This window comes from Grammomys surdaster, unplaced genomic scaffold, assembly GCF_004785775.1.
Source record: "Grammomys surdaster isolate TR1022 unplaced genomic scaffold, NIH_TR_1.0 126048, whole genome shotgun sequence".
In the NCBI taxonomy this organism is placed as follows: Eukaryota; Metazoa; Chordata; class Mammalia; order Rodentia; family Muridae; genus Grammomys; species Grammomys surdaster.
The window spans coordinates 4,382,811-4,407,065 of NW_021620860.1; the positions used below are offsets into that span (position 1 = coordinate 4,382,811).

The window sequence follows — 24,255 nt, forward strand, 5'->3', positions numbered from 1 at the left end:
TTGCTCCCAGCAAGTCACTCTTGGTCCACCTTGGTTCTCTCAAGTCCTCTAAGGTTAAAACTTCAAGGCCTGCTAACCACTTTCCAGACGTTTCTTTTTCGAGACAGTCTCTAGCCTGGAACTCGCTGTGTAGACCAGGGTGGCCTTAAGCTCAAGATTTGGATCTTTCCGCTTCAAAAAGCATGCGCCGCCCCTCCTGGTTCCAGACTTTTCGTATAGCTCTTCTTCCAGTCTTAATTTCACCTTCTTATGCCCTTTTATTGTTACTTAAATACCCATTCTCTTTCCAGTGTCTTTCAAAATACTATTTTTCTCTCCACCCAGTTCTTGGCTCCCGCATTTAGGCTACAGGGGTCACATGGGCTGAATGGGGCTCAACACTTCTCCGACTTTTGGTACAGCACCCTCTATTCAGATCATGTCTTCCGCCCCTCTCCAGGCCACCCAAAGCTCTCAAACCAAAGCAGAGTACTGATAAGCCGGAGGCGTTTCACAGCAGAGCTAAATTGGGAATTCTTTGGCGCTACGGCATTCTGAGAATGGCTCTGCATTATCCTGTAACGTGGACGTAACTTACTTGCTGTTCTCTTAGCAAGGACAATGTCTCCTCTACCCTACTTTGAGACCGACAATAACCCTGTCAATTCTTTATTCAAGCACCATTCACACCACTCCGGAACACAGAGTAGCTCTTACAACAGTTCCTTGGGCAAAATACCTCTTGCCAGTTCTGAGTTTACAGGATAAACGGAAACGTCCTTTGACCGACTAGGAAACGAAAGAGTTAAAGATCGACAACCTGATGGATTCTGGGGTTTTCCTCCTTCCACGCCGCAAATTAAAACGACCAGGAAGGGAGAGTCTGCCCAATGTAAAGATGAAAACGGTTACCTTCAACTGCCAGACTTCTGCCCCAAACAATCATGGCTACCTAACTCGCAACAAGTGCCGCATACCTAACTAAAAATGGCTAGTCCCAAGGTTTCACAACTGGTATCGTCCCCTGCCCAATTCCAAAATGGCGCTGACTAGCCTCACTAAAAGTTTCGAACTTCCCAGTATCCTCACTGGCCTAAAGGTCGGGTGACGCAAGCCTCAGCCGGAAGTGAAGGAAAAGGCGCTTCCAGCCCGCGGCGCTTGCGCAGAAGGCTCTAGACGCTGAGAGGCAGGAGGCACTTGGGATCGTCCGCAGGGTTTGGGACTGCTACAGAGGCCGCCACGGAGCCCGCCGGAGCCCCCGTTCCTGCTGGTGCTGCCGCCGCCCGAATCGGAACCGTCGGGCTGCAGCCACCGGCAATGCCGCGAAGGAAGGTGAGAAATGGCAGAGAAGGGATGGCGGGTTTCTAAGGGGGAGTCGATTGAGCGACGTGACGCGGTTGGCCACGCCTCGCAGTGGTTGGGTTCCAACTTTCTGTTCCCCCGAACCTAGCGTACCCACCCTGTCTCCTCTCGGTACCAGGCAGAAAAATGTGGGCCCGACCCTGGTCTCGGCCTATGCCTGTAACTATTCCCGCCCTCTGCTTGCCCGGATCGGAGGCGTTCTTGTTAATTGGTCGCGGAAACGTCTAGAAGCATATTGATTGGATGGTGGCGCCGCCTGTTTGGGCCCAACGGTCACCTCCCCGCGTGCGTGGGCGGTGTCTGGGCTGGCCTCGGTGCTCTCCGACTGGCTGTGGCGAATGCTCTCCCATCTCTTTATTGGCCCAGCTTCGCAGTCTGTTCTTGTGGCGGGTGCGGCTTAGCAAGGCCTGGATTGGGTCGACCGACGCCCCGCCCTTCCGGATAGAGATGGCGATAGGTGTAAAGGCCTGTTGGGAAGACCACTTTTTTTTTTTTCCAGGTGGGGGGTATAACAAAGCAGAGGATGGGTGTTTAGAAAACCAGCGCCCACCCCCAAGGGATAGCTCGCAGGCCTGTTGCATCTCAGACGACGTCTTCCACGTATTTGTTCAGTTTGACATTTCCTGGTTTGTAAACGTGTTGTTGAACTGCGTGACATTTGTTCCATATGTTCAGTTGTAAAATGCAAAGGAGCAGGGCTACATGCTAGTTGTTAGGGATTCGAGAATGATGCGTGATCTCTGGCTTAAAGGGTTATCGCAGATGAGTGAAAAACACAAAGAAGTAACCACGGAAAGCTGCCGTACAGTCTCTGCTTGAAATTGTATACACTGTAAGGAAGCAGTTAACATGGGAAATTACTAAGAGCTGATTTTCAGGGTTAAGCCAGGCAGAATTGACAGGTCATGGACGGCATCTGGGTCTTTGGCCACGATAACCTTCAAGTTTGTCTTTTATTTTAGTGACATTCTGTGGTTCTGGTGCCTCTACTTACTTGTTGAATGAAATATTTGGGTATTCATATTTCTGTAGAGATCACTCTTCATGGAAACTTTACAAGTTAAATATTTACATTAATGTTTCTTACAGTGACCAGAGTTGACAGGTAGTATTATTATCCAGGCACACCAAATGCAAGAGACATACTGGTTTGTTGGAATGGTCTAGTCTCCTTTTAGCAGTTTCCAAATAATCGGAAGGAAGCCTGGAAAATGTAAATTCTTACTGGATGTTATGGTATAAGCCTTTAATCAGCACTTGGGAGGTGGATCTCTGTAGATGGCAAATCTGTCCTAGACTATCCAAAGGTTATTTAGTTTTTTTATATGTCTCTTTTTAGTGTGACACTAATTTTGTTTGCCCTAGAAATATTAATGTTTTTGGTGTAGTATGTTACTTGCAGGATATATGTGTTCTTTGTAAGAATCTAGTAACTCCAAACATACTTGGCCCGAGGCAGCTTATTCTTTGTTGGGACCTGGATCTAGGCTTTAGTTCAGTGGGGTGTGGTTAGTGCCTCGAAGCCCTGAGTTGAGCCTTTCCTGCCTCCCTCTCCCTTCCCTTGCCAAAAACATTAGGACTGAGTTTGAGGGTTGTAGTGATTTCAGCAAATATTCTTCTTTTTTCATCATAGAAAAGGGCAAGTGTGAATGCTTATTTGATAAAAGTAATCTTTGTGGCTAATCAGTCCTCAGGAGTCTGACAGTTAAGACTAGGGTGTGGCACGAGTTTCTAAGAACCTGGCATATGGGGCTGCAGAGATGGTTCAGTGGGTCAGAGCACTTGTTGCTCTTGCAGCGGACCTGGGTTCCATGAACCCACATGGTGGCTCACAACCAACCCACCCTCCCTCCCTCCCTCCCTCCCTCCCTCCCTTCCTTCCTTCCTTCCTTCCTTTCTTTCTTTCTTTATTGGTTTTTTCGAGACAGGGTTTCTCTGTGTAGTCCTGGCTGTCCTGGAACTCACTCTGTAGACCAGGCTGGCCTCGAACTCAGAAATCCGCCTGCCTCTGCCTCCCAAGTGCTGGGATTAAAGGCATGTGCCACCACTGCCCGGCTTCACAACCCTTTATGACTCTGGTTTACTGTGATTTGACAGCCTCCCTTGACCTCTGAGGGCATGTATATGATACACATATACACATATGATACACATGTATATGATACACATACATGTATATGATACTTTCATACATAAAATTAATTTCATAGAATAAAATAAATCTAATTTCTAAAAACCTTGGTTTGAATACCTATTTAGTTTTTAGTATAAATCTCTTTCCAGCACTTACAACACTGGAGAAACTTCAAGGCCTGATGGCTAAGAAATAATTTGTATCTTTTTCTGGTTAAATTCTTTTGGGATTAGAATTTTAGCTCTTTACACGTGTAGTGTGTGTGTGTGTGTGTGTGTGTGTGTGTGTAGATTACCATGTGTGTAGCTAGGTACTACTAGAGGCCAGAAGAGCTTATTGGAGCTCCTAGACCTGGAGTTCCAGGCAGTTTTGAACTGCCATGAGTGCTGGGAATTGAACCCAGGTCCTCTGGAAGAGCAGCAAATACTCTTAACCACTGAACCATCTCTCCAGCCCCAAGAACATATTTTGAAATGATTTTTTTTTTTTTTTTGAGTCGGGGTTTTTCTATGTAGCTCTGGCAGTCCTGGAACTCAGTTATGTAGACTAGGCTACCCTGGAATTCAGCAGAGATTTTACCTCCTCTAGGATTAAAGGCGTGCACCACCATGCCCATCGAATGTGATTTTTGTTGATGGAGAGTTTGAGTAAAATTTACTCCAAAGTTAAATGGGACCTAACGTTAACATTTTATATATTATCTTGGACTTTTTCTTGTTTTTAAAAAAATATTTATATTATTTTTAATTCTGTATATGTATGTACGGACATATGAATACAGGTGTCTTAGGAGACTGGAGGCATTGGCTTCCTCTGGCGCTGTAGGTACAGGCTTCAGCTGTGAGCTACCAAGTGGGTGCTGGCAACTGAATTCAGGTACTTTGCCAGAGCAATCTGTGCTCTTAGCCACTGGGCCATGCTTTTTCTTTTCTTTTTTCTTTCTTTTCTTTGTTGGGTGTTTTTATTTCCAATTTATGAGAGTTGTAGATTCAGTCCGAATTGTTTGATAATTGGTGATAATACAGTAAGAGTTACTTCCCTTCCTCGGTCTGTTGAGTACAGGTGGTTTAGTGGTAGGTTATTCCACTAGCATGTCCAAAAGGAAGGCCAGTGCCTGTGCCGTAGGGAGGGGAAAGACTCGCTGTGGAGTCTGCTCTTATGTTGGAACTTGGTACATCAGCATCATGGTTCATTTTACTTCCAGTGCTAATAGAAAACCACAGTAAATGCTTTTGTGCTAATGTCTGGATCTATGGTATTACAGAGAAATGCAGGCAGTAGTTCAGATGGAACCGAAGATTCCGATTTTTCTACAGATCTCGAGCACACAGACAGTTCAGAGAGTGATGGCACATCGCGCCGATCTGCCCGAGTCACCCGCTCTTCAGCCAGGCTAAGCCAGAGTTCTCAAGGTAAATACTTTTTCTTTTTTCTACTGACTGTTCCTTGGATTGGTATCATTTTATTATGCTGATTCATGGAGAAACTGGTCCGTGGGCTTGTTGTAGAGCAGTGGTTCTCAACCTTCCTAACATTGCGGCCCTTTAATACAGTTCCTCAGTTATGGTGACCCCAACCATTAAATTATTATGTTTTTTAAGGATTTATTTATTGTGTGTACAGCATTCTGTCTGTGTATGCCTGCAGGCCAGAAGAGGGCACCAGATCTCATTACAGATGGTTAAGAGCCATGATATGGTTGCTGAGAATTGAACTCAGGACCTCTGGAAGAGCAGACAGTGCTCTTAACTGCTGAGCCATTTCTCCAGCCCCCCCCCCCCCCCATTAAATTATCTTTGTTACTTCATAACTGTAGTTTTGCTAATGTTATGGATTGTAATGTAAATATCTGACATGCAGGGTATCTGATATTCGGCTCCTGTGAAAGCGTCAGTTGACACCCCACCTACAAAGGAGTCTCCACCCACAGGTTGAAAACCACTAGTGTAGATGGTAGACTGGTCAAAGTGTAAGGCAATTGCCAAAATACCCGGTCTTCAAAGTGGTTTCTGTCAGATACCATGTTCTTTTATAGGCAATGGCTTATATAAATGTGAGATACAGATGTCTTGAGTAATTTTTTAAAGATTTTATGGTATTATAGGTCATCATAAAACAATAAAATAGAAATGTTGTCACTATAAAATGGCTTAAGGTTAAAGTGCTTATTGAGTGTGTTAGTGAGGCTTAATGCTTCTAAAAGCACTTTTAATTCTAGACTGAAGAGTCACATTTGATAGGATAACTATGTGACTAAATACCCAGAATTTTTCTTTCGTAGTGAAAAAACAAAAGACTTGTGGTTGGAAGGTAGTTGGAAAGCTCTCTAATGCACTTAGTCACTCGGGCTTATATAGAAGTAGCCTTTTACCCTTCTCAGTCCTATTCTGCGTGGAAGAAAGATTTTTCAGCTAACACACAAAAGGTAGTTATCAGTCTGCAATGACAGAGTAAATGGGAAATTATAATATGGGGCCAGGTGGTGATGTACACTTAGTCCTAGTACTTGGGTAGCAGAGGCATGTAGATCTCTGAATTCAAGGCCAACCTGATATACATTCAGAGTTCAAGGCTAGCCAGAGCTACATTCTGAGACTCTGGCTCTCAAAAAAAAATACCAAAAAAGTAAGTGTGTGTGTATTTATAGGTAGATATAGATACGTATATATAAATATGTTTATAGCTATGTATATAAATACATATACATACATACAAATGTGTGTGCACACACAAATAAATAAAGGTGATTTGTTAAAAAATCCTATGGAAGCCCAGAGGTGGAGCAACCACATTCTTGTGGGAAGGTCTCCTGAAAGAGTTTGGAGGAGTCCAGTAGGATTTTCCAAATTGAAGATGAGCAAAATATTTTAGGCAAAAGGACTCATAAATACAAAGAGTCATAATGGTTCTTAGACGCTGCAACTAGCTGTGCCCTAAAGGTGATGGATACTTAAAACAGCTAGGGGTCTCTGTAGCTATTTTATTTCATGACCATAGAGCTGCATTGTTTTTTGGGAGCATTAGTCACAGGGTAAGGCCGTCCTACTGTGAAATGTAAAGAAAGGCCTTATGAAAAGAGCCCTTGGAACTATTCAGTCCTAGGGCCCTGGCCCTGTACTAACTTACCTCTCCTGACAGTTTCACAACTTCAACTTAGATAGTCATAGGTTGTTGTCATTTAAAATATTCTTCAGTTTTAGCTTTGAGTTTATTTCCTTTAAGAGGCATCAGGCTGGAGATGGGAAAGGTCTATGAAGCCTTTAGAATAGGTTTCTATGGGAAGAACTTAAGGGGCTGGAGTGATGGCTCAGCAGTTAAGAGCACTTAGTTGTTTTTGCAGAGGACCTGAGTTTGACTCCCAGCACCCACATGGTGACTCACACCATCGGTAACTCCATAAGAAGACAAGGGTAGTCAGAAAGAATAAGCAACCCCCTCTCAGACACACTCTGTTAGTTTTAGGACATCTGTATTACAATGGACTATAACAAGGGAAGAAAAAGGCAGTTTAGCCAATATTGGTAAAGAACTCTTCTTCCACCAGGTGGTAAGACACATGCCTTTAGTCCTGGCAACTCAGGAGAGAGATGCAGGTGGATGGATCACTGTGAGTTCGAGGCCAGCCTGGTCTACAGGGCGAGTTCCAGGGCTACTTTCAGATTCTGTTTTAGAAAACAAACAAAAAAACCAAAACAAACAAAACAAAACAGGAACTTTATCACAGTAAGCTTAAGAAATATACTACTACTGACGTTCTTTCTTTTATTTATTTATTCATTTCTTTATTTTCCCCATACTAAAGTAAGTATTTTTCTCTCTCATGGGTAAAGAAGTAAGCTTAGAGACATTAACTTGCATAAAATGCCACAGATTGTTGCTGTGGTGAAGTAGAATCAAATGGAGCTCAGTCTTTACTCCAGACCCTAAACTAGTCATTCTGTTTTACCACTATTAGGATACAGTTCCGCCTGACCCTTGGCGTGCATTATTTAGTGAGATGGGTATAATCTAAGGGTTTGTTGGGTTTTGTGAAATAGAAGAGAAGAAGCTGTATTCTGATTGTTGTGTGAATAGATATAAAATGGGTTTTCTTCTTTATTTTATGATCTTTTAAAACCCGGATTAGATTCCAGCCCTGTTCGAAATTTGCCATCTTTCGGCACTGAGGAACCTGCCTATTCTACCAGAAGAGTGACCCGTAGTCAGCAGCAGCCCACGCCAGTGACTCCAAAAAAGTACCCTCTTCGGCAGACTCGCTCATCTGGCTCTGAAACAGAGCAGGTGGTTGATTTTTCAGACAGAGGTGAGTGGGTCTGTGAGACTGGTACTGTACAGAGGGTCTGTTCAGGTGAGATTTGTACTGTACAGAAGGTCTGCTCAGTTCTCTTGTATTGGAGACTTTGGCACTGCGGAGATTGTCAGAGTTTAGGTAAGCAAACACTGTTCACTTGATTCCTTTTGTTTGTTTGTTTGGTTTGTTTGTAGTTTTTGAATCAGCGTTTGCAAAATATAGCCTCAAACTTGGAATCCTTTTGCCTTGATCTCTGGAGTGCCGAGACTACTGCCGTGTCCCAGTTTGTCTAATTTCCTACTGTCTTACACAGTGTTTTGTCTGCTAAAGTGTGAGGTGTATTAGATTGGGAGGAGGCAGGGCCTTCTGAACCTCCACATGAAGCCCAGATTTTATTAGTCATGGTTACTAGTCCATTTTACCTCCAGACTGCTGACTAGGAGTGACCATTAGTGATAGGCAGTGTTAGGTTATTGAAGTTGTGACTCCATATTTTAAGAGCCTTAGAGCAGGAGGCATTAGAGTAGGTCTTTTTTTTTTTTTTGGTTTTCCGAGACAGGGTTTCTCTGTGTAGCCCTGGCTGTCCTGGAACTCATTCTGTAGACCAGGCTGGCCTCGAACTCAGAAATCCGCCTGCCTCTGCCTCCCAAGTGCTGGGATTAAAGGCATGCGCCACCACTTCCCGGCTAGAGTAGGTCTTACAAGCTACTGAGGGTCTTCACCCAGGGAACATGGATTAGTTGTTTGCAGAGTTTCAATTTTTTTAACTTTCTTGATAGTACTTGGAAGTACAGTGGTTTTCATATAAAAACCTGTACTAATTTTTAAATTTTTATTTATTTGTATTGTTTGGTCTGCATGTAAGTCTGTGTACTACATTTGTGCCTGGTACCCATGGAGGCCAGGAGAGGGCATGAGATACCCTGGAACAGGGGTTACTATTGTGAGCTGCTGTGTAGCTGGTAAGCAAACCCAGGTCCTCTGGAAGAATAGCCAGAGCTCTTAACCAATGAATCATCTCTCCAGCTCCAATACTTAACGTTTTCTTTTGTTTGTTTTGGGGGCTTTTTGAGATAGTGCCTCTAGTGTTCCACGGTATCCTGGAACTCATTATCTAGATCAAACTGCCTTTGAATTCATGGGTCAATAGTTAACTTTTGAAAAAAGACAGATCTGGAAATATTGGATGGCCATTTACTCAGTAATTATTAACTGGAGCTGAATAGTAGTTGTCACCTCTAGACAGACAATTCTTTGACCTTGTTCAACTCTTATAGGTATCTAGTTTGTAAACCTTGATTTAAGAGTGTATAGTTTCTGTAGAACCGTCAGACTCCAGCGATCAGACCCTAGGTGTGCTGTAGAGATGGCTCAGTGTTAAGAGCGTGTACTGCTCTTTTTTTGCGTGGGTAAGGGAACAGACTCTCTATATCCCTGGCTGTCCCAGAACTTACTATGTAGACCAGGCTGGTCTCAAACTCACAGAGACTTGACTGCCTCTGCCCCCAGATGCTGGGAATAAAGACATGCACCACTACATACAGCGTATGTACGGCTTGCTCTTAGAACCTGTTAGGTTCCTAGCACACACGTCTGGTGGCTCACAACTACCTGTAACTCCAATTCTAGGAGATCTGACACTCTCTTCTGGCCTCTGCCAGCACCCACATTATACCTACATATACATAATTTAAAATTAAAAAGAAACAGAGAGCAATGGTGCTAAATGTTTTTAATTCAAGCATTTGGGAGGTAGAGGCATTGGATCCCTGTGTGTTTAGGGCTGTCCTGCCCTACATAGAAAGTTCCAGGCCAACCAGGGGATACATAGTAAAGTCTCAGTCTGCCTCCCTCCCGCCCTTCGGGCCCCCCCCCCCATTAAAAAGAAAAAAGTGAATTTCAAGATTATGAGACCCTAGTAATTTCAGGCACCAGACATGTTGATTATACACATACATATATACATACATACATGCAGGCGAAACATTCATACACATTAAGTATTAAAAGAAGTTTTAAAAAATATCACTTGAGTACTGATAACATTGACTCCCCAAGAACTGGAATCCCTGGACTGGTTATAGACAATTATGAGCCATTATGGTGGGTGCTAGGAGTTGAACTCAGGTCCTCTGGGAGCCTTTTAACTGCTGAACCATTTCTTAGACCCTTAAAAGAAACATTTTCTATCAGTTTCTTTCTTTCTTTTTTTTCCTCTTCCTTAGGTAGGGGTTGGTTTTGAGACTGGGTCTTTCTATGTGGCCTTGCTCTGTAGTCCAGGCCGGCATAGAGAATGCTTGCCTCTGCTTCCTGAGTGCTGGGATTGAGAGAGCACACCACCACACCCAGCTCATTGATTTTTCTGTCTTGTGTGTCTCCAGGAAGGGAAATGGGCTCATTATTTATTAACTTACTTTTCCAATAAAGAAGATAATATGTTTTGGAGAAATTTTGTCATTAAGTAGTTTTAAATTTCACTACTAAATAACACTTGGGATAGTGAAAACACAGTTTTATCATATTTGGTTCCTTTTGGTAATTTTCCAAAGACTTTATACTTGATTTTGATTACTCAGGATTAAGAGCTTAGGAGAAATATGGAAAAGTAACATGTAGTGCCTGAACTTCAGATTTACATTCAATCAGAATTTAAAGTTACACCAAGTGTTTTCAATGTGTTATAGCAGATAAGTAGCTAAAAATTACTGGTTAGGTCTTCGATGACTATAGATGTAGCTTTCTTATAGACTGCTGGCATAGCATGCATGAGCCCTTGATTTTGTTCCCTAGCACTGCATAGAGCTCGGCATGGTGGCTTATGCCTGTAAACTCAGAACTAGGGAAGGAGAAGGAGGTGGATCACATATTCAAGATCATTCTTAGCTACATAGAGAGAGTTTGGGCTCATGACACTAGAAAGAGAACTGCAAATTCCATAAACTCTTCTTATCCAGGGAGTCTTTAAATAAAGGGACCTGCTCACCAGTTCTACCAATTGCTTTTTCTTTAGAAACTAAAAATACAGCTGATCATGATGAGTCACCACCTCGAACTCCAACTGGCAATGCACCTTCTTCTGAGTCTGACATAGACATCTCCAGCCCCAACGTGTCTCATGATGAGAGCATTGCCAAGGACATGTCCCTGAAGGACTCAGGCAGTGATCTCTCTCACCGTCCCAAGCGTCGTCGATTTCATGAAAGCTACAATTTTAATATGAAGTGTCCTACGCCGGGCTGCAACTCTCTAGGTAAGTGTGCCCCAGCTTCATGACTGTTGTGGCCCAGAGATCTTGTTGTGGCCTAGCTTCTCAGACACTTCAGTGGTTGTGAACTCAGAGCAATCATGAATAAGAACTGTTCTTGGCCTATTGTCTATAAATAATAACAGATGCAGGGAATTTAACAGTGATGAACTATTCACTTTTTTCACATTCCCTCCTTTCCTAAGCAGGAGCAAAAATGGGAAACAAGTTCTCTCTGGAGTGCCTCATCGTGTGGCAGGTGGTTGGTGCTTATGGGTACTGATGATAGAGTATGAGAAAATGCCTGAGAATAGCTGCGAGGCTACCGCTGTTAAGGAGACAAGAAAAACAGAATTCTTAAGAGGCTGTAAATCCAGAGGAGTTTGCATGAGACCAGGCCTCTTATGACCAAGAGTATCTAATTCTTATGGCTTAGTGTGTTTAGTATTATAAGTGGGAGAAACCTCTTCTGATAAGTATCTCGTCTTCTCAAGACTTAACTTTTAATGGATCACTTTAGGGAGTCTGTGATTTGAAGCTTATTGTGCTGCTTGAGTAAGCTGAGGTGCAGTTGTTGAGCAGGAGCCTTTGTCTGAAGGAGCTGATTGATAGATGAAGATGCCTTTCAATAGGAGTTTTTTGGTTTCCCAGTGCATATAAAGCTTACCTCTATGCTTATAAAGTGTGCCGGTAGCATTGCGTGTTTTTAAATGTAAATACTTTAAAATGCTTTGTTAAAGATGCTAGTGATTAGGAGGAGTTGGGAAATCGATGCCAGTAGACTTGTTAAACAGAACAGCCACAGCCTTCAGTGTATCAGACATGCAGTCTCTGAAAGCAGGCTTCCACAGTAGTGACAGAGCACTTTGTACGTGGTGTGTGATCACCGACAGTTTTCTCTAAGAAATGGCCTCCTGTTGCTTAATAGCAAGGACATATTTTGAGAGCATGTACTTTGACAAACTTAACTTAGATGGTATAGCCTACTGTACTCTTGGGCTGTTGGGGGTGTGTGTGTGTTTATGTGTTTATGTATGACACAGCCTATTGCTCCTATACTCAGTGAGCAAGGCAACCTGAGATAAGTCAGAAACCAGAGAACATGGTGCTTTTTAGAGATTTGACAAACTCGAAATGTACGTAACAGTTGCTTATGTAACTTGGATGCTACTTTACTCTGATCTTTTTTGTTAAATAGAAGGATTTGAAATAATTTTTAGCAGGGCATGGTGGCAAGTGCCGTTAATTTTCACACTTAGGAGATCTGTGTAGAAGGCGTTTGATTGAGTTCAAGGCCAGTCTGGGCTGTCTAGTGAGTCTGTCTTCAAATAAGTAAAAAAAAAAATGAAAGATAGAATAAATACCCTATACCAATATGGTTGCTTATATTGTCAATCATTATTTACTATGTGAAATTGTATGTGCTGCATTTTTCTATTTTTAGCACAGTAGGTTTGTTATCAGTGTGACCACAAATACATGAATTGTGCTTACACATAGCACTTACACATGGCAACTGCAACATCACAAACTGATAGGGACTTTTCAGCCCCACAAAATTCTGGAATGCTTACTTGTGTGCTCTCCTAGTTTTATGTTTAGAGGTCCACTGTTTGCTGAGCACTAGGCAATGTGTGACTGTAAGTATGTGGATCTCTAAGGTTAGAATCTGGTTCTTTTTATTTTATCTATTTATTTATTTATTTAATTTATTTATTTTTGAGATAGGGTTCTTGCTACGTGTCCCTGACTGGCCTGATAGTCATTGTAGCTCAGACTGGCCTCATATTTATAGAACTCATCTTTTAAAAAAGTTTAAATTTTAAAGGTTTATTTTGTTGCTTTTGAATGTGTATGTATGTATAGTAGTACATTTGTGTCTGGTGCCTAAGGAGGTCAAAAAAGGCTGTGAAATTGGAGTTACAGGTGGTTGTGGGTGTTGGGATCTGAATCTGGGTCCTCTAGAAGATCAACAAGTACTCAGAATTTCTGACTTATCTCTCCAGCCCCCAAGAGAAGGTGCTTCAGTCTCCCAATATAGTACAGGCATATTCCTCCCAGCCTGACTAAAATACAACCCCAGAGAACTGACAGCCTGAATGTTACAAAATACCATTCCTTAATTTTTGGATTAGTTTCACTCTCCACAGCTTACTCTGTGAATTATATTGTGTATTTTTATGTTTTTATTAATTTTAAAGAATTTTTTTTTTGTTGTTTTTTTTTTGAGACAGGGTTTCTCTGTGTAGCCCTGGCTGTCCTGGAACTCACTCTGAAGACCAGGCTAGCCTCGAACTCTCAAACTCAGAAATCCACCTGCCTCTGCCTCCCAAGTGCTGGGATTAAAGGCATGCGCCACCACTGCCTGGCCCATTTTAAAGAATTTCATGCTGAATGTTTTGATCCTCTTTCCCCAACTCCTCCCAGACTCAACTCCATCTCCCTGCTGTATAACTTTTAAAGTCCTAATGTCTCCTTAACCCAAACATAAACATTTTTTTCCATCATGACAGAATGGTGAACTTTCTGAAAAAAATTGTGTGGTGCATGTGTGTGCAGAAGCAGGAGCCAAGCGCACATCCAGGAGCTAGAGGAGGGCGCTGGGTGTCATGAGGAGGCTGAAGGGTTTTGTGGGCTTGTAGATTAGCTTGAGTGGTTTATCTTTTTACTTTAATGTAGTCTCTCGAGCCCTTTGAATCATTGGTATTTTATAATTCCCTTAGAAGAGATGTATACCAAAGAAATACTGTTCAGTGTTCTGTATTTTTAAGGTTTATATGTGTTTATTATGTGTGTAGGGATGGGTGCCCTTGTTACAGCATGGGTGTAGAGGACATGTTTTTGGAAGCGATTCTTTCCTTCACCTTTTATGTGGGTTGTAGGGATCAAACTCATGTTGCCAGACTTGAGTTCCAGGACAGCCAGAGCTACGTAGTGAGACCAGGGCGATGGATGGATGGATGGATGGATGGATGGATGGATGGATGGGGTCTGTAGATAGATGGATGAATGGATACTGCCTAAGTGGCCACGAAGACAGCTCTGTGGGTAAAAGTGCTAGTCTTACAAGCACATCTGATAATGGAACCCTCATAAAATGTATCTGTAAAGTATTCCTACTACCCTGAAATTGGCAGAAATAGAATAGGCAGAGCCAGGAGTACTGTTACACAGCACCCAAAACAAAGAGACATCCTGTCTCAACAAGGTGGAAATCAAAAGGAAAACAAACAAAATTCTCATGTTCCCTTCATCTGTAGACCTTATAAACACACTATACATGTGAACAAATGTACATATGAACACAAAGTGATGTGTAGAAAGGAGAACGAGAGAGGATAAATATGATGTGAAGAACTGAATGCAAGTAATGGGCACCTGAGCCAGGAAGGAAGTACAAAGCTAAGTTTCTAGTTTTAATTTTGGGATTTCTTTTTTTGTTTGTCTGAAGATAAGTGTATATATTTGATAGTGAAAGTGTAAAACTCAATGTGAAGTTCCACAGCTTCAGATTGGTTATTCTGACTGTACAGAAATTAATTTGAGATGTCTGGTTATTCCTTGTGTGGGTTTTTTTGTATGCAGGTTCTTTATAATAATAAATTTTAATAAATTATAAACAAACAAAAAAGGTATATGGGAAGAACCGTTTCCAGATGTCCTCTCAGCATACATTTTAGTAACGACAATAATAACAACAGTAATACTAATAAATAATGACAATGATGATAGTGCCTATCCAGCCGGTTAGTGGTGGACCACCACCTTTAATTGTAGCACTTGGGAGGCAGAGGCAGACAGAGCTCTGTGAGTTCAAGGCCAGCTTGGTCTACAGAGTGAGTTCCAGGGCAGCCAGGTCTACAGAGTGAAACCCTGTCTCAGGAAGGAAGGAAGGAAAAAAATAAATTAGAATGGACAAACATGTAGCTCTGTGGTAGCGTGCTTGTCTAGCATGGCTCAAGCCGTGGGTTCCATCTCCATTCCAATAATGCTTAAAAAAACAAAACAAACAAACAAAAAGAACGAAAGAGGGAGAGAGGAAGACTGTTCTTTAGTTAGAGTAAGCTTCCTGTGTCATCCCTAGTGTTTTCCTTAAGAAGGCCTTATGCTGATTGTCCTATCTTAGAGTTTAGTTGTAGAAGTTCAAATCTTTAAATAGTTATCCTTCAGGCTGAAGAGATGGCTCATCGATTAAGAGCACTGACTGCTCTACCAGAGGTCCTGAGTTCAATTCTCAGCAACCACATGGTGACTCACAACCATCTGTAATGGGATCTGATGCTCTCTTCTGCCATGCAGATGTATATGTAACCAAGCCCTCATACATTAAATAAAAAAAAAAAGTGTGTTGAGCCAGGCAGTATTGGCACACACCTTTAATCCTAGCACTTGAGGCAGAGTCATGTGGATCTCTGAGTTTGAGGATAGCCTGGTCTATAGAGCAAGTTCCAGGATGCCAAAGTTACATAGAGAAACCCTGTCTCCAAAAACAAAATAAAGGGGCTGGAGAGATGGCTCAGTAGTTAAGAGCACTGACTGCTCTTCCAGAGGTCCTGAGTTCAATTCCCAGCAACCACATGGTGGCTCACAACCATCTGTAATGGGATCTGATGCCCTCTTCTGTATAGTATCTGAACAGTGTGCTACAGTGTACTTACATAAGTAAAATAAAAATAAATCTGAAAACAAAACAAAATATGTTGAATCATATTCCGAATTATCAAAATGTTTCTATACTGTAGAAATGGCTAGTTTTTAATGAATTTCTTTTTAATTATTAAAAGGAGTGAAATGTAGGATAGTTTGTATAGTGGGAAAGAGTAGTATACTTTTTTCAAATTTCTAAATCTGGATTAACTTAACAAAAGTTTTTGTTTTTTGGAGACAGGATTTCTTTGTGTAGCCTTGGCTGTCCTGGAACTTGTTCTGTAGACCAGGCTAGCCTTTATCTCAGAGGATGGTATTAAACCCCTTTGTTAGCCAGGCTAACACACCTTTAATCCCATCACTCAGTAGGCAGAGGCCAGTTTTGTCTGCATAGTGAGTTTCAAGCCAGCCAGAACTACACAGTGAGGCCCTGCCTCAAAAAGTAAACCTAAGTATATCTCAAAGACTGCCTCTCTGTGGAAGAAAACAGTACATGAGGGTACCAGTTGTGGTCTTCACAGCAGCTCTGTTGGCAAACAGTTATTTAGTAAAATGGCCTTGTCAAGAATCTCACTTTTTAAGTGTTCATGTTCTTCCTGGAAATCAAAATTTCCCTCCTTTTACAGGACACCTTACAGGAAAACACGAGAGACATTTCTCCATCTCAGGATGCCCGCTCTATCATAACCTCTCAGCTGATGAATGCAAGGTAATGTGTGTTCCTTCATTCAGGGTGTGCTCAAGTGCTTGCTACGTGACCGGCACTTTGCTAAGCACTCGGGGTACAACATTAAGCGAGGGGGGGCAAGGTCTTATTCTTACATGTCAGTGGAGAAAGCAATGGAAAGAAAGCTTTTGTTTTTTTTTTAACAAAAGCTAACTACATGAGCATATAAAAGAATTGTAATATGTAATGAGTGTTTATGAAGAATAGGGAGATTTATCTTTAGAGTATCAGGAGCTTCACCCCTTGTCGCATTCACTGCCTTGGTGACTGACTGCATATCCTCCCAGGGCGCATCCTCGAATCTTTACGGCAGGCAGAATTTGCATAGATAGTTGAGTCCCTGTTCTACCTCAGGCTCTCTTAACAAATCCATTAAGTTGTTTTGCTTTTTCACAATTTTCCAGTGTTCCTCTTCTCTTCATTTCTGCATATCCTGTTCCTCTTGGTTTCTATCAGTCACATCTATTCTTGGCTAGTTCTTTTAGTTCTTTAAAAACACAGTTCCTAAATAACCTTCAGGACTTGGATGGTATGTTTGAGACCACAGCCTAAGGTCCTCTTTTGTGCATTCCTGCGTGGGTTACAGCTACCAAGGATGGAATCACAGTTAATTATGGGGAAGCAAGAGTTACAGATAGTAATTATGTAGACTCGGGTAGTCTTTGACAAGTTATCCAAACTAAGTGCTTTGACTACACCAGAGTGTTAGTTGCTTTTTTGTTGTTCTTTTGCTCACAAGGCCTGGGTCACAGGTTTATGCTTGTATGAGCAAGTCTCATTTGGAAAAGAATTCAACTTCCTGTTCTCCTTGATTCAGGAACTTGTTCTAATATACAAGGTCTCAGGGTGGGGTTGGGAGAGTGTTTCTTCACACGTTTAGATTTTCACCGAGTGAAACATGAAATGCTTACATGTATTTTTCTGCCAAAGACCGTGCTTTTTTGTCTTTATTCCAAGTCTTTCTGTATGAGACAGCTTGCCTTCTGTGTCAGCCCTTCCTGTTGTCTTTCCACTCTCTTAAGCTGGATGACTGCAGGCATGACTGTGTTAGCACCTGATTCAGAACCTGACCAAACACTTGTACTTCCTCCCCTGAAAATAACTGTGGTAGTTATTGTGACGGTATTTTCATAATGTTTCTCTACCACTTGTCTCTAAACCTATCGATCTGATCTGATCTGATAGTGCTTCGTTTTGCATCAGTCTTCTTGAAGTGTGACTTTGAAGATCATGGCCTGAAGCAATGTCTATACCTTAAGTACCTTAAGCAGTTTATTTGAGAAATTTCAGACCAGGGAAGAAAATCCCAAATAAAGAAACACATTCCTGTTCCTTTATTTCTGTAGTTTTCTCTGTCCTGTATGGGGAACTGAGACTAGTGGCAGCCATACTTTACTACTGGACCATGTGCTTGCAGGAAGGCACTAGAAACCAGACCTTGTACACGCTAGCTGCCTCCCTAGCCTACGGAAGTTCTTCAATTCTAAACTACCTTCGTGTGCATGATTGCTCTCGAATTTCCCAGTAAACCTTTCTATTGTCTTAAAAGACACCTGCAATCAAGGAGTTTATATACCCACGGGGAAACCTGTAAATATCAGTTTATGTAGTGATAAACACCATGAGAAATCAATAGAGAAAGAGAGGGACTGTGTTCAAGAGGAGGCTAACATACTGCTTTTGCTAGAGGAGGTGAAGGAAGCCACATGAGATTGGCATAGGATCTAGACATGGATGCTGTCAAAGTAGCAATGTATAAAAGACCCCGGAGTGGGGAGAGGTAAAGGAGACAGAATCGTAAGTGCAGTGGCCGTGAGCTGGGGGTAGACGGTTGCATTTGAAGGTAAGTTGTATGATTGGAACATGATGGGAAATGAATGAAGCAGGGGGATTCAGATCATAAAGGATGGAAATCTTGAGCACAGGATTATGCTTTATTCTGAGAGCAGTTGGAAGCATTTAGAGGGTTCAGGCAGAGGAAGAATATGTCTTTGAAACAACAGCTACTTAGCATGTAGAGAACAACTATGAAGAAAGAGATGGCACAGGATAGGTGTATTGGAAGCCTGCTTAGAAGCTCTTGCAGTAAATGATAGCTTGGACCAGTGCTGTATTGGTGAAATGTCATAAGATTAGATTTGGGATGAGTTCTGAAGGAGAGGAAGTTAGTAAGAGAAGGGCTCAGTGTAGAGATGGGAGAAAAAGAAATGAAGGATTCCATCCACGTTTTGACATGCTTACTGTTGAGATGACACTGTTTGTTGGTAGTGGACAGATGTGGAGTGGAGCAGATGTGGGAGGACTGTTGGTTATTCCACCTTGAGCCTGCTCAATGACACAACCTAGTAGGCAGTAGGCAGGTAGATGTGGGGTGTCCGTTCCCAGAGGGGAAGGGAAACTAAGGAATGCAGTGTGCTTTCTCTGAGGTCTTGTGTCTATAGTTGTTTCCTTGTAGACTTGAAGTCGGGGTTTCCCCTTCCTCTTTGCTTTTGCTCATTTCCCCTTCCCTTTCCCAGCCCTCCAGGCAGGATCTGGTATCCCTGTGCTACATAGGCTGGTCTTGAACTCTTCAGCTGCGTCAGCCTGCCTCCTCAAAAGGACTCCAGGCAGATATCACTGTGCCCATCCTGAGCCCAGAATCTTTCTAATGTTTTCTTCATACTTCCTTACTCCCTTGTTCTTCACAGTTTCCTATCAGCATAGTAGAACTCCAGGCCAGAGTCATTTAAGCAAAAGTCTCAGCTTTACAATGTTTAGCTGTGATCATTTCAGTTCTTTGGTATTTAGTGGCTGAGAAAGCACTGTGTGGGGCCTGCCTCATCTTTTTCTAATAGAGATAGCAATAATCAATAGTAAGAATACTTTTACATTCAAAGTACAGTGCAAATGCAGGGATTATCACAAATTCTTTTGCTTAAGTAAATGTAGTCTTAGAAGCAGGTGGATTTATTGACGTTGTTGATGGTTGCAGGTGAGAGCACAGAGCCGGGATAAGCAGATAGAAGAAAGGATGCTGTCCCACAGGCAAGATGACAACAACAGGCATGCAACCAGGCACCAGGTATGGGCCTTGTGAAAGCTCTGGCCAGCCAGTTTGAGATCTGCCTTTTGGGATCTCCTTTGCCCCATAACTGTCTTCATAGGCAAATCCGTGCCTTTTGTTTCCAGGACAAATCAAAATCTCTGGTTTTCCAGACATCAACTTGAAATCATGTTTGGGTTTTCAACTTGTAATTTTTCATGAAGCAGACATTTCTATCTTATAAGTGGAGGAATTAAGCTATTTGTAATAATAGTAGCGGTATTAAGTAATAGTGTAAAATATTTTTATTATTTTGAAAGGTTCCATTGTGCTTCCATTTCCTCATTTTGCATCCTGACTCTAACCTGTTGTGTTGGCTTTCAAGCACCTTTGACTTTGCGTATTTTCAACATCACCAGTGGCATTTCCTCAGTATTTGACACTTGTCAGCTGGGCCAGTTTCTATTTCTGTCTTTCTGTGATTTGCAGAAAGCATCCTTGCTCTGTCCTAATCATCCTTTCTGAACATTAAGCCTGTGTAGATTGCACTTAACTCCTTGCTGCCTTCAAAATAGCTTTGATCTTTCTGAGAACTCTATACCATTACCAAGAAGAGATTACATACATATCCTTCAAGGCCTTGAGCGAGTCTTAGCTCTTACAGGAATTCTTCCAAGATCTTTTCCCACAGTCAGTAATCTTCTTCTCATGAATTCTTCTCATATACTTTTCCCCAGACGTCGGCCTTTAGTCATAGCTCATCATCAGAGTGTCTGTTTCTACAGGTAGATTAGAGGTGGCTAGCAGAGGAGACACAGTGGTAAGGTTGCCTTTAGAGCTGAACATCTGGATCTGAATACTCTGATTCTCTTACCTAGCTGTGTTGTCCTGGGCCAGCCGGCTTGTAAACTACATTTCTTTGTTAATATGAAGGAGTACATAATGCCCACCTGTCCAGGTAGTCATCTAACACGTGTATAATAAATAACCTTAGTGCTTGGCAGGCAAAAGCAGTGTGTAATTGATCCTTTTTTTTTTAATTGGATATTTTATTTATTTACATTTCAGATATTATCCCATCCCCCCATCCCCCCCCTTTTGTTTTTTGAGACAGGGTTTCTCTGTGTAGCTCTAGCTGTCCTGAGACTTACTCTGTAGACCAGATTGGCCTTGAACTCAGAGATCCTCCCAGGTGCTGGGATTAAAGTCATGTGCCACCACCACCCAGCAATTCTTTTTAAATGGGAATCTTGTTATATAGCCCTTACAGGTTTTACTGGAATTTGTAGCAATCCTTCTGCTTCTGTTGGGATTATAAACAAGAGTCACAGTGCTCCTCTCTCCTCCATTATGATTTTTATGCTTTCATACTAATTAAAATAAATCTGCATTCCTGAATGGGCAGTAAGAACTGTGGTTTGGATGTGTGGCTGTACTGTTTCTGTACTGTGACAATTGTTTTCTTTAGAGACAAATTTTAAGTTCAGTATGGTGGCCCATGGTTATAATTCTGTAATTCTAGAGACCAAGAAGGAAGGATTGCCAGCCAGGGCTATATAGAGAAGACCCTTTCTCTCTCTCTCTCTCTCTTTCTCTTAAAAAAAAAAAAGAGATGGCAGCTTGGATTTTTAATCTCCGTACTTGGGAGGTAGACACAAGATCAGAAGTTCTAGGTTTGAGACCAGTTTGGGTTATATGAGAGGATGTCTTTAAAAAAAAAAAAAAGTTAAAAAATTGGTATTTTGAAACTTGGAGTTTTCTAGCTAGATGCTCAGTTTTGTTTTTCTTTTAGGCACCAACAGAGAGACAGCTGCGGTATAAGGAAAAGGTGGCTGAACTCAGGAAGAAAAGAAATTCTGGACTGAGCAAAGAGCAGAAAGAGAAATATATGGTGAGGAAAAAATCCACGACTGAACTCCCACTGGAGCTTCTGCCTGTCAGATCACATAGCTGTTTTCTACGGGAGAGCATCCAGTGAATTCTGGGGTTCTCTTCTGTCCCCTAGTACCCTCACACAGGTTGGAGCTGTTGAGTGAGCCCAGGGTTATACAGTTGCAGTAGAGTTGGTGTTTTTGAGACTTCCATCCTTCTAGGTCTAGGGATACAGCTCAGTTGGTAGAATCCTTTCACTGTCGTTTTAAATAATTACTTTTAAGGGGGCCTGATGGTGCTGCTCTGTAACCTCAGCTACTCTGAAGGCGGAGGCAAAAGGATGATGATGTCCAGGCCTACTAGACTACCAGGTATTGTGCAGGCCAGCCTCAGCAACTTTTCAGGACCCAGTCCCAAATGAAAAATAAACTCCTGGTCATATACACAGTAGTAGTAGCATGTGCACAGGGGCTAGGTTCAATCTGCAGTACTGGGGCAGGGAGGCAAATCTGCCTATTAGAACAGATACCAATGACATTAGAAATGGCTGCATAAGATAAGACACTCAGGGCCTAGGGATACAGATGAACATCCAAGAACTAACTTTAACTGTAATATACATTTTATAATAATAAGGAAAAGTTAGGAATACCATACAGGCCAGACAGTGGTGGTGCACGCCTTTAATCCCAGCACTTGGGAGGCAGAGGCAGGAGGATTTCTGAGTTTGAGAGTTCAAGGCTAGCCTGGTCTACAGAGTGAGTTCCAAGACAGCCAGGGCTACACAGAGAAACCCTGTCTCGGGAAAAAAAAAAAAATACAGAAGATTAATCTACCTAAAAATAGCCACAGTTAGCATTTTATCAAGTTTTTAGCTTTTTATTTTAACTATATAAATTGCCTTTTTAGGGTCTGGAGAGCTGGCTCAAAGGTTAAGGACACTGGCTGCTCTTCCTGAGAACCCAGGTTCAATTCTCAACATCCACATGGCAGCTCACAACTGTCTTAAACTCCAGTTCCAGGGAATCTCACACACACAGATATACATGCAGACAAAATACCAATGCACATAAAATTTTTAAAAAATATTCATCATCATTTTCTTCGTTAAACCACACCACCTAGTTGTCTGTCTTCTCACTTAAAAGATCTTGAACTAATGTCCTCATGTTAAAATCTTTAAAACTTTTCTGCATACAGATAGCCTTTTAGGTAAAAATTTACTTTTACTAGAAGTGTATTAATACATGTTTTTTACTGAAATATAGCCAGACATGACCGTCTATGCCTGGAGGCCACCCTGGGCAGCATTGCAAAACTCTGTTTCAAAAACAAAACAGAAAAAGTAGTCAGGAGTGGTGACTCACACCTACAGGGAGGCCATGAGTTTAAGTCCAGTTTTTTGCTTGTTTGTTTTTTGCTTTTGTTTTTTAATTTAGATTAGATTCTATAGCTAAACACATGGCTAAGCAATGCCAGACTGCTGGTTTTATAGACTAGGTAGAGGTCTCTGGTAGTGAGCTGTCAGGTCAGGATGCATACTTGCCCCTGTCTGTTCATTGTTAGTAAATTAAGTAAGGCGAGAGTTGTGGGAACACAATTATGTCATTTACTGTGAGGCTGTGATACACTCTTCCCCCAGGTGACAATCCTATAGGATGATTCTGTTTACTCTGGGAAAGGGCTTAGAAAATCTTCAAATTAATACAGGTAAAAAGAGTGACGTAAATGCTGTCTAGCTGTTTAATCTTTCAGACATGCTTTTCACCAGCGTGAGATAGGTTATTTGGGTCTTTCCTATTTAAAAAATGCTAGATAGAAGTTTTTCTTGTTGCTTACATTTTGCTTTTTGAATAGGGTCTCATGGAGGAGGCTGGTCTTGAACTTGCTAATATATGGCTAGGGATATCCTTAAACTGATTCTGCCCCTTCCAAGTTCTGGGAGTACAGGGGTGTGACACCAGCCCTGGCTAGTTGGGTTTTGTTTTTGGTCTGGAGAAGTGACTCGGTCGGTTGAGTAAGCGCTTGCTTGTGTGCAGGATATGTAGAGTTTGATTCTCCAGTGCTGTGGTTTCAGGCATGCCTGTAATCCCAGCATTGGGAAGTGGAGGCAGGGGGCTGGCTACATGAGATCCTTTTTCAACTATGAGAAAGGGGAAGATGCATTGTTATTTTCAAAACCAGAAGAAGTCAGTAATACTTAGAACCTAAGTCTTAAGTCACAAAGACCAAATTTCAAAAGGAGATACAACAGATTGAACCACATTAGCCATAGGAAATGTTCATAAGGTGAGTGCTTTCCTTAGATGCTCGTGTCTGGTAGCGTGTAAAATGTTCTTCCTGGGACGAGTCTTCTACTTCTCATAACTCCCATTATCTCCTCTTCTGAGGGAGGTGGAGCCTCGAGCAGAAAGGGAGAGGCTAAAATCAGTTTTAAAGAGAAGTCTTCCCCCCCTCCCTTCCTTAATTCCTTCCATCCAGGGAAAGGAGGCTTGGTAAGGTTTGAAAGTTAATTTAAAACTGGATTCTTTTTATGGTTTTAATTATTTTTAATTTTTCTTGATGTTTAACAGTTGGTAAACACTCCAGGAGCTGCTTTCCCTGTGCTCTTGACTTGACCTTACAAGTTGGGCAGTCAGTGAAGTAATGTCAGAAGCAGTTTCCAGGGACCCACTAGTCCAGCTGCCCTCCCTTCCTTGCTTGAGAGTTTTCTTCAAGGCAGCATCTTCAAGCACTAATGCTTGAAGTACCTGCTTCTTTGTTAGAGTGTCATCAGTGAAGGAGACCCTCACACCACACACACAGCAACCTGGATTAGGCACAAACCACACCCGAACACCTATTTTCACAGAGATAACCTTTATTAATCAGGGAAGAAACGTTAAAGTGACTGCTTTCTGACTCAGGCAGAAAACCAGACAGGTGTAATTTTAAGAAGAGAACAAGAGGAGGGCTGTGTTAGAATGGCCTAGAATAT

The 24,255-nt window shown here is 42.0% G+C and overlaps 1 protein-coding gene across 3 annotated transcripts in view; it reads left to right on the top strand.

Moving 5' to 3' along the window:
• The first annotated feature begins 1,078 nt into the window (after nucleotides 1-1,078).
• Kat7 (lysine acetyltransferase 7) overlaps nucleotides 1,079-24,255 on the top strand; it is a 33,781-nt gene continuing 10,604 nt past the window's right edge. Inside the window, exons 1-7 of one of the 3 annotated variants that reach the window (XM_028755107.1) lie at nucleotides 1,176-1,311; nucleotides 4,740-4,887; nucleotides 7,602-7,778; nucleotides 10,777-11,016; nucleotides 16,284-16,366; nucleotides 19,356-19,445; nucleotides 21,199-21,297. In XM_028755107.1, the coding sequence (XP_028610940.1) occupies nucleotides 1,297-1,311; nucleotides 4,740-4,887; nucleotides 7,602-7,778; nucleotides 10,777-11,016; nucleotides 16,284-16,366; nucleotides 19,356-19,445; nucleotides 21,199-21,297 (852 nt within the window). In that variant the 5' untranslated portion in view covers nucleotides 1,176-1,296. Of the gene's footprint in view, nucleotides 1,312-4,739; nucleotides 4,888-7,601; nucleotides 7,779-10,776; nucleotides 11,017-16,283; nucleotides 16,367-19,355; nucleotides 19,446-21,198; nucleotides 21,298-24,255 lie in introns of all 3 variants that reach the window. The other 2 variants (XM_028755105.1, XM_028755106.1) reach the window with 2 other exon arrangements.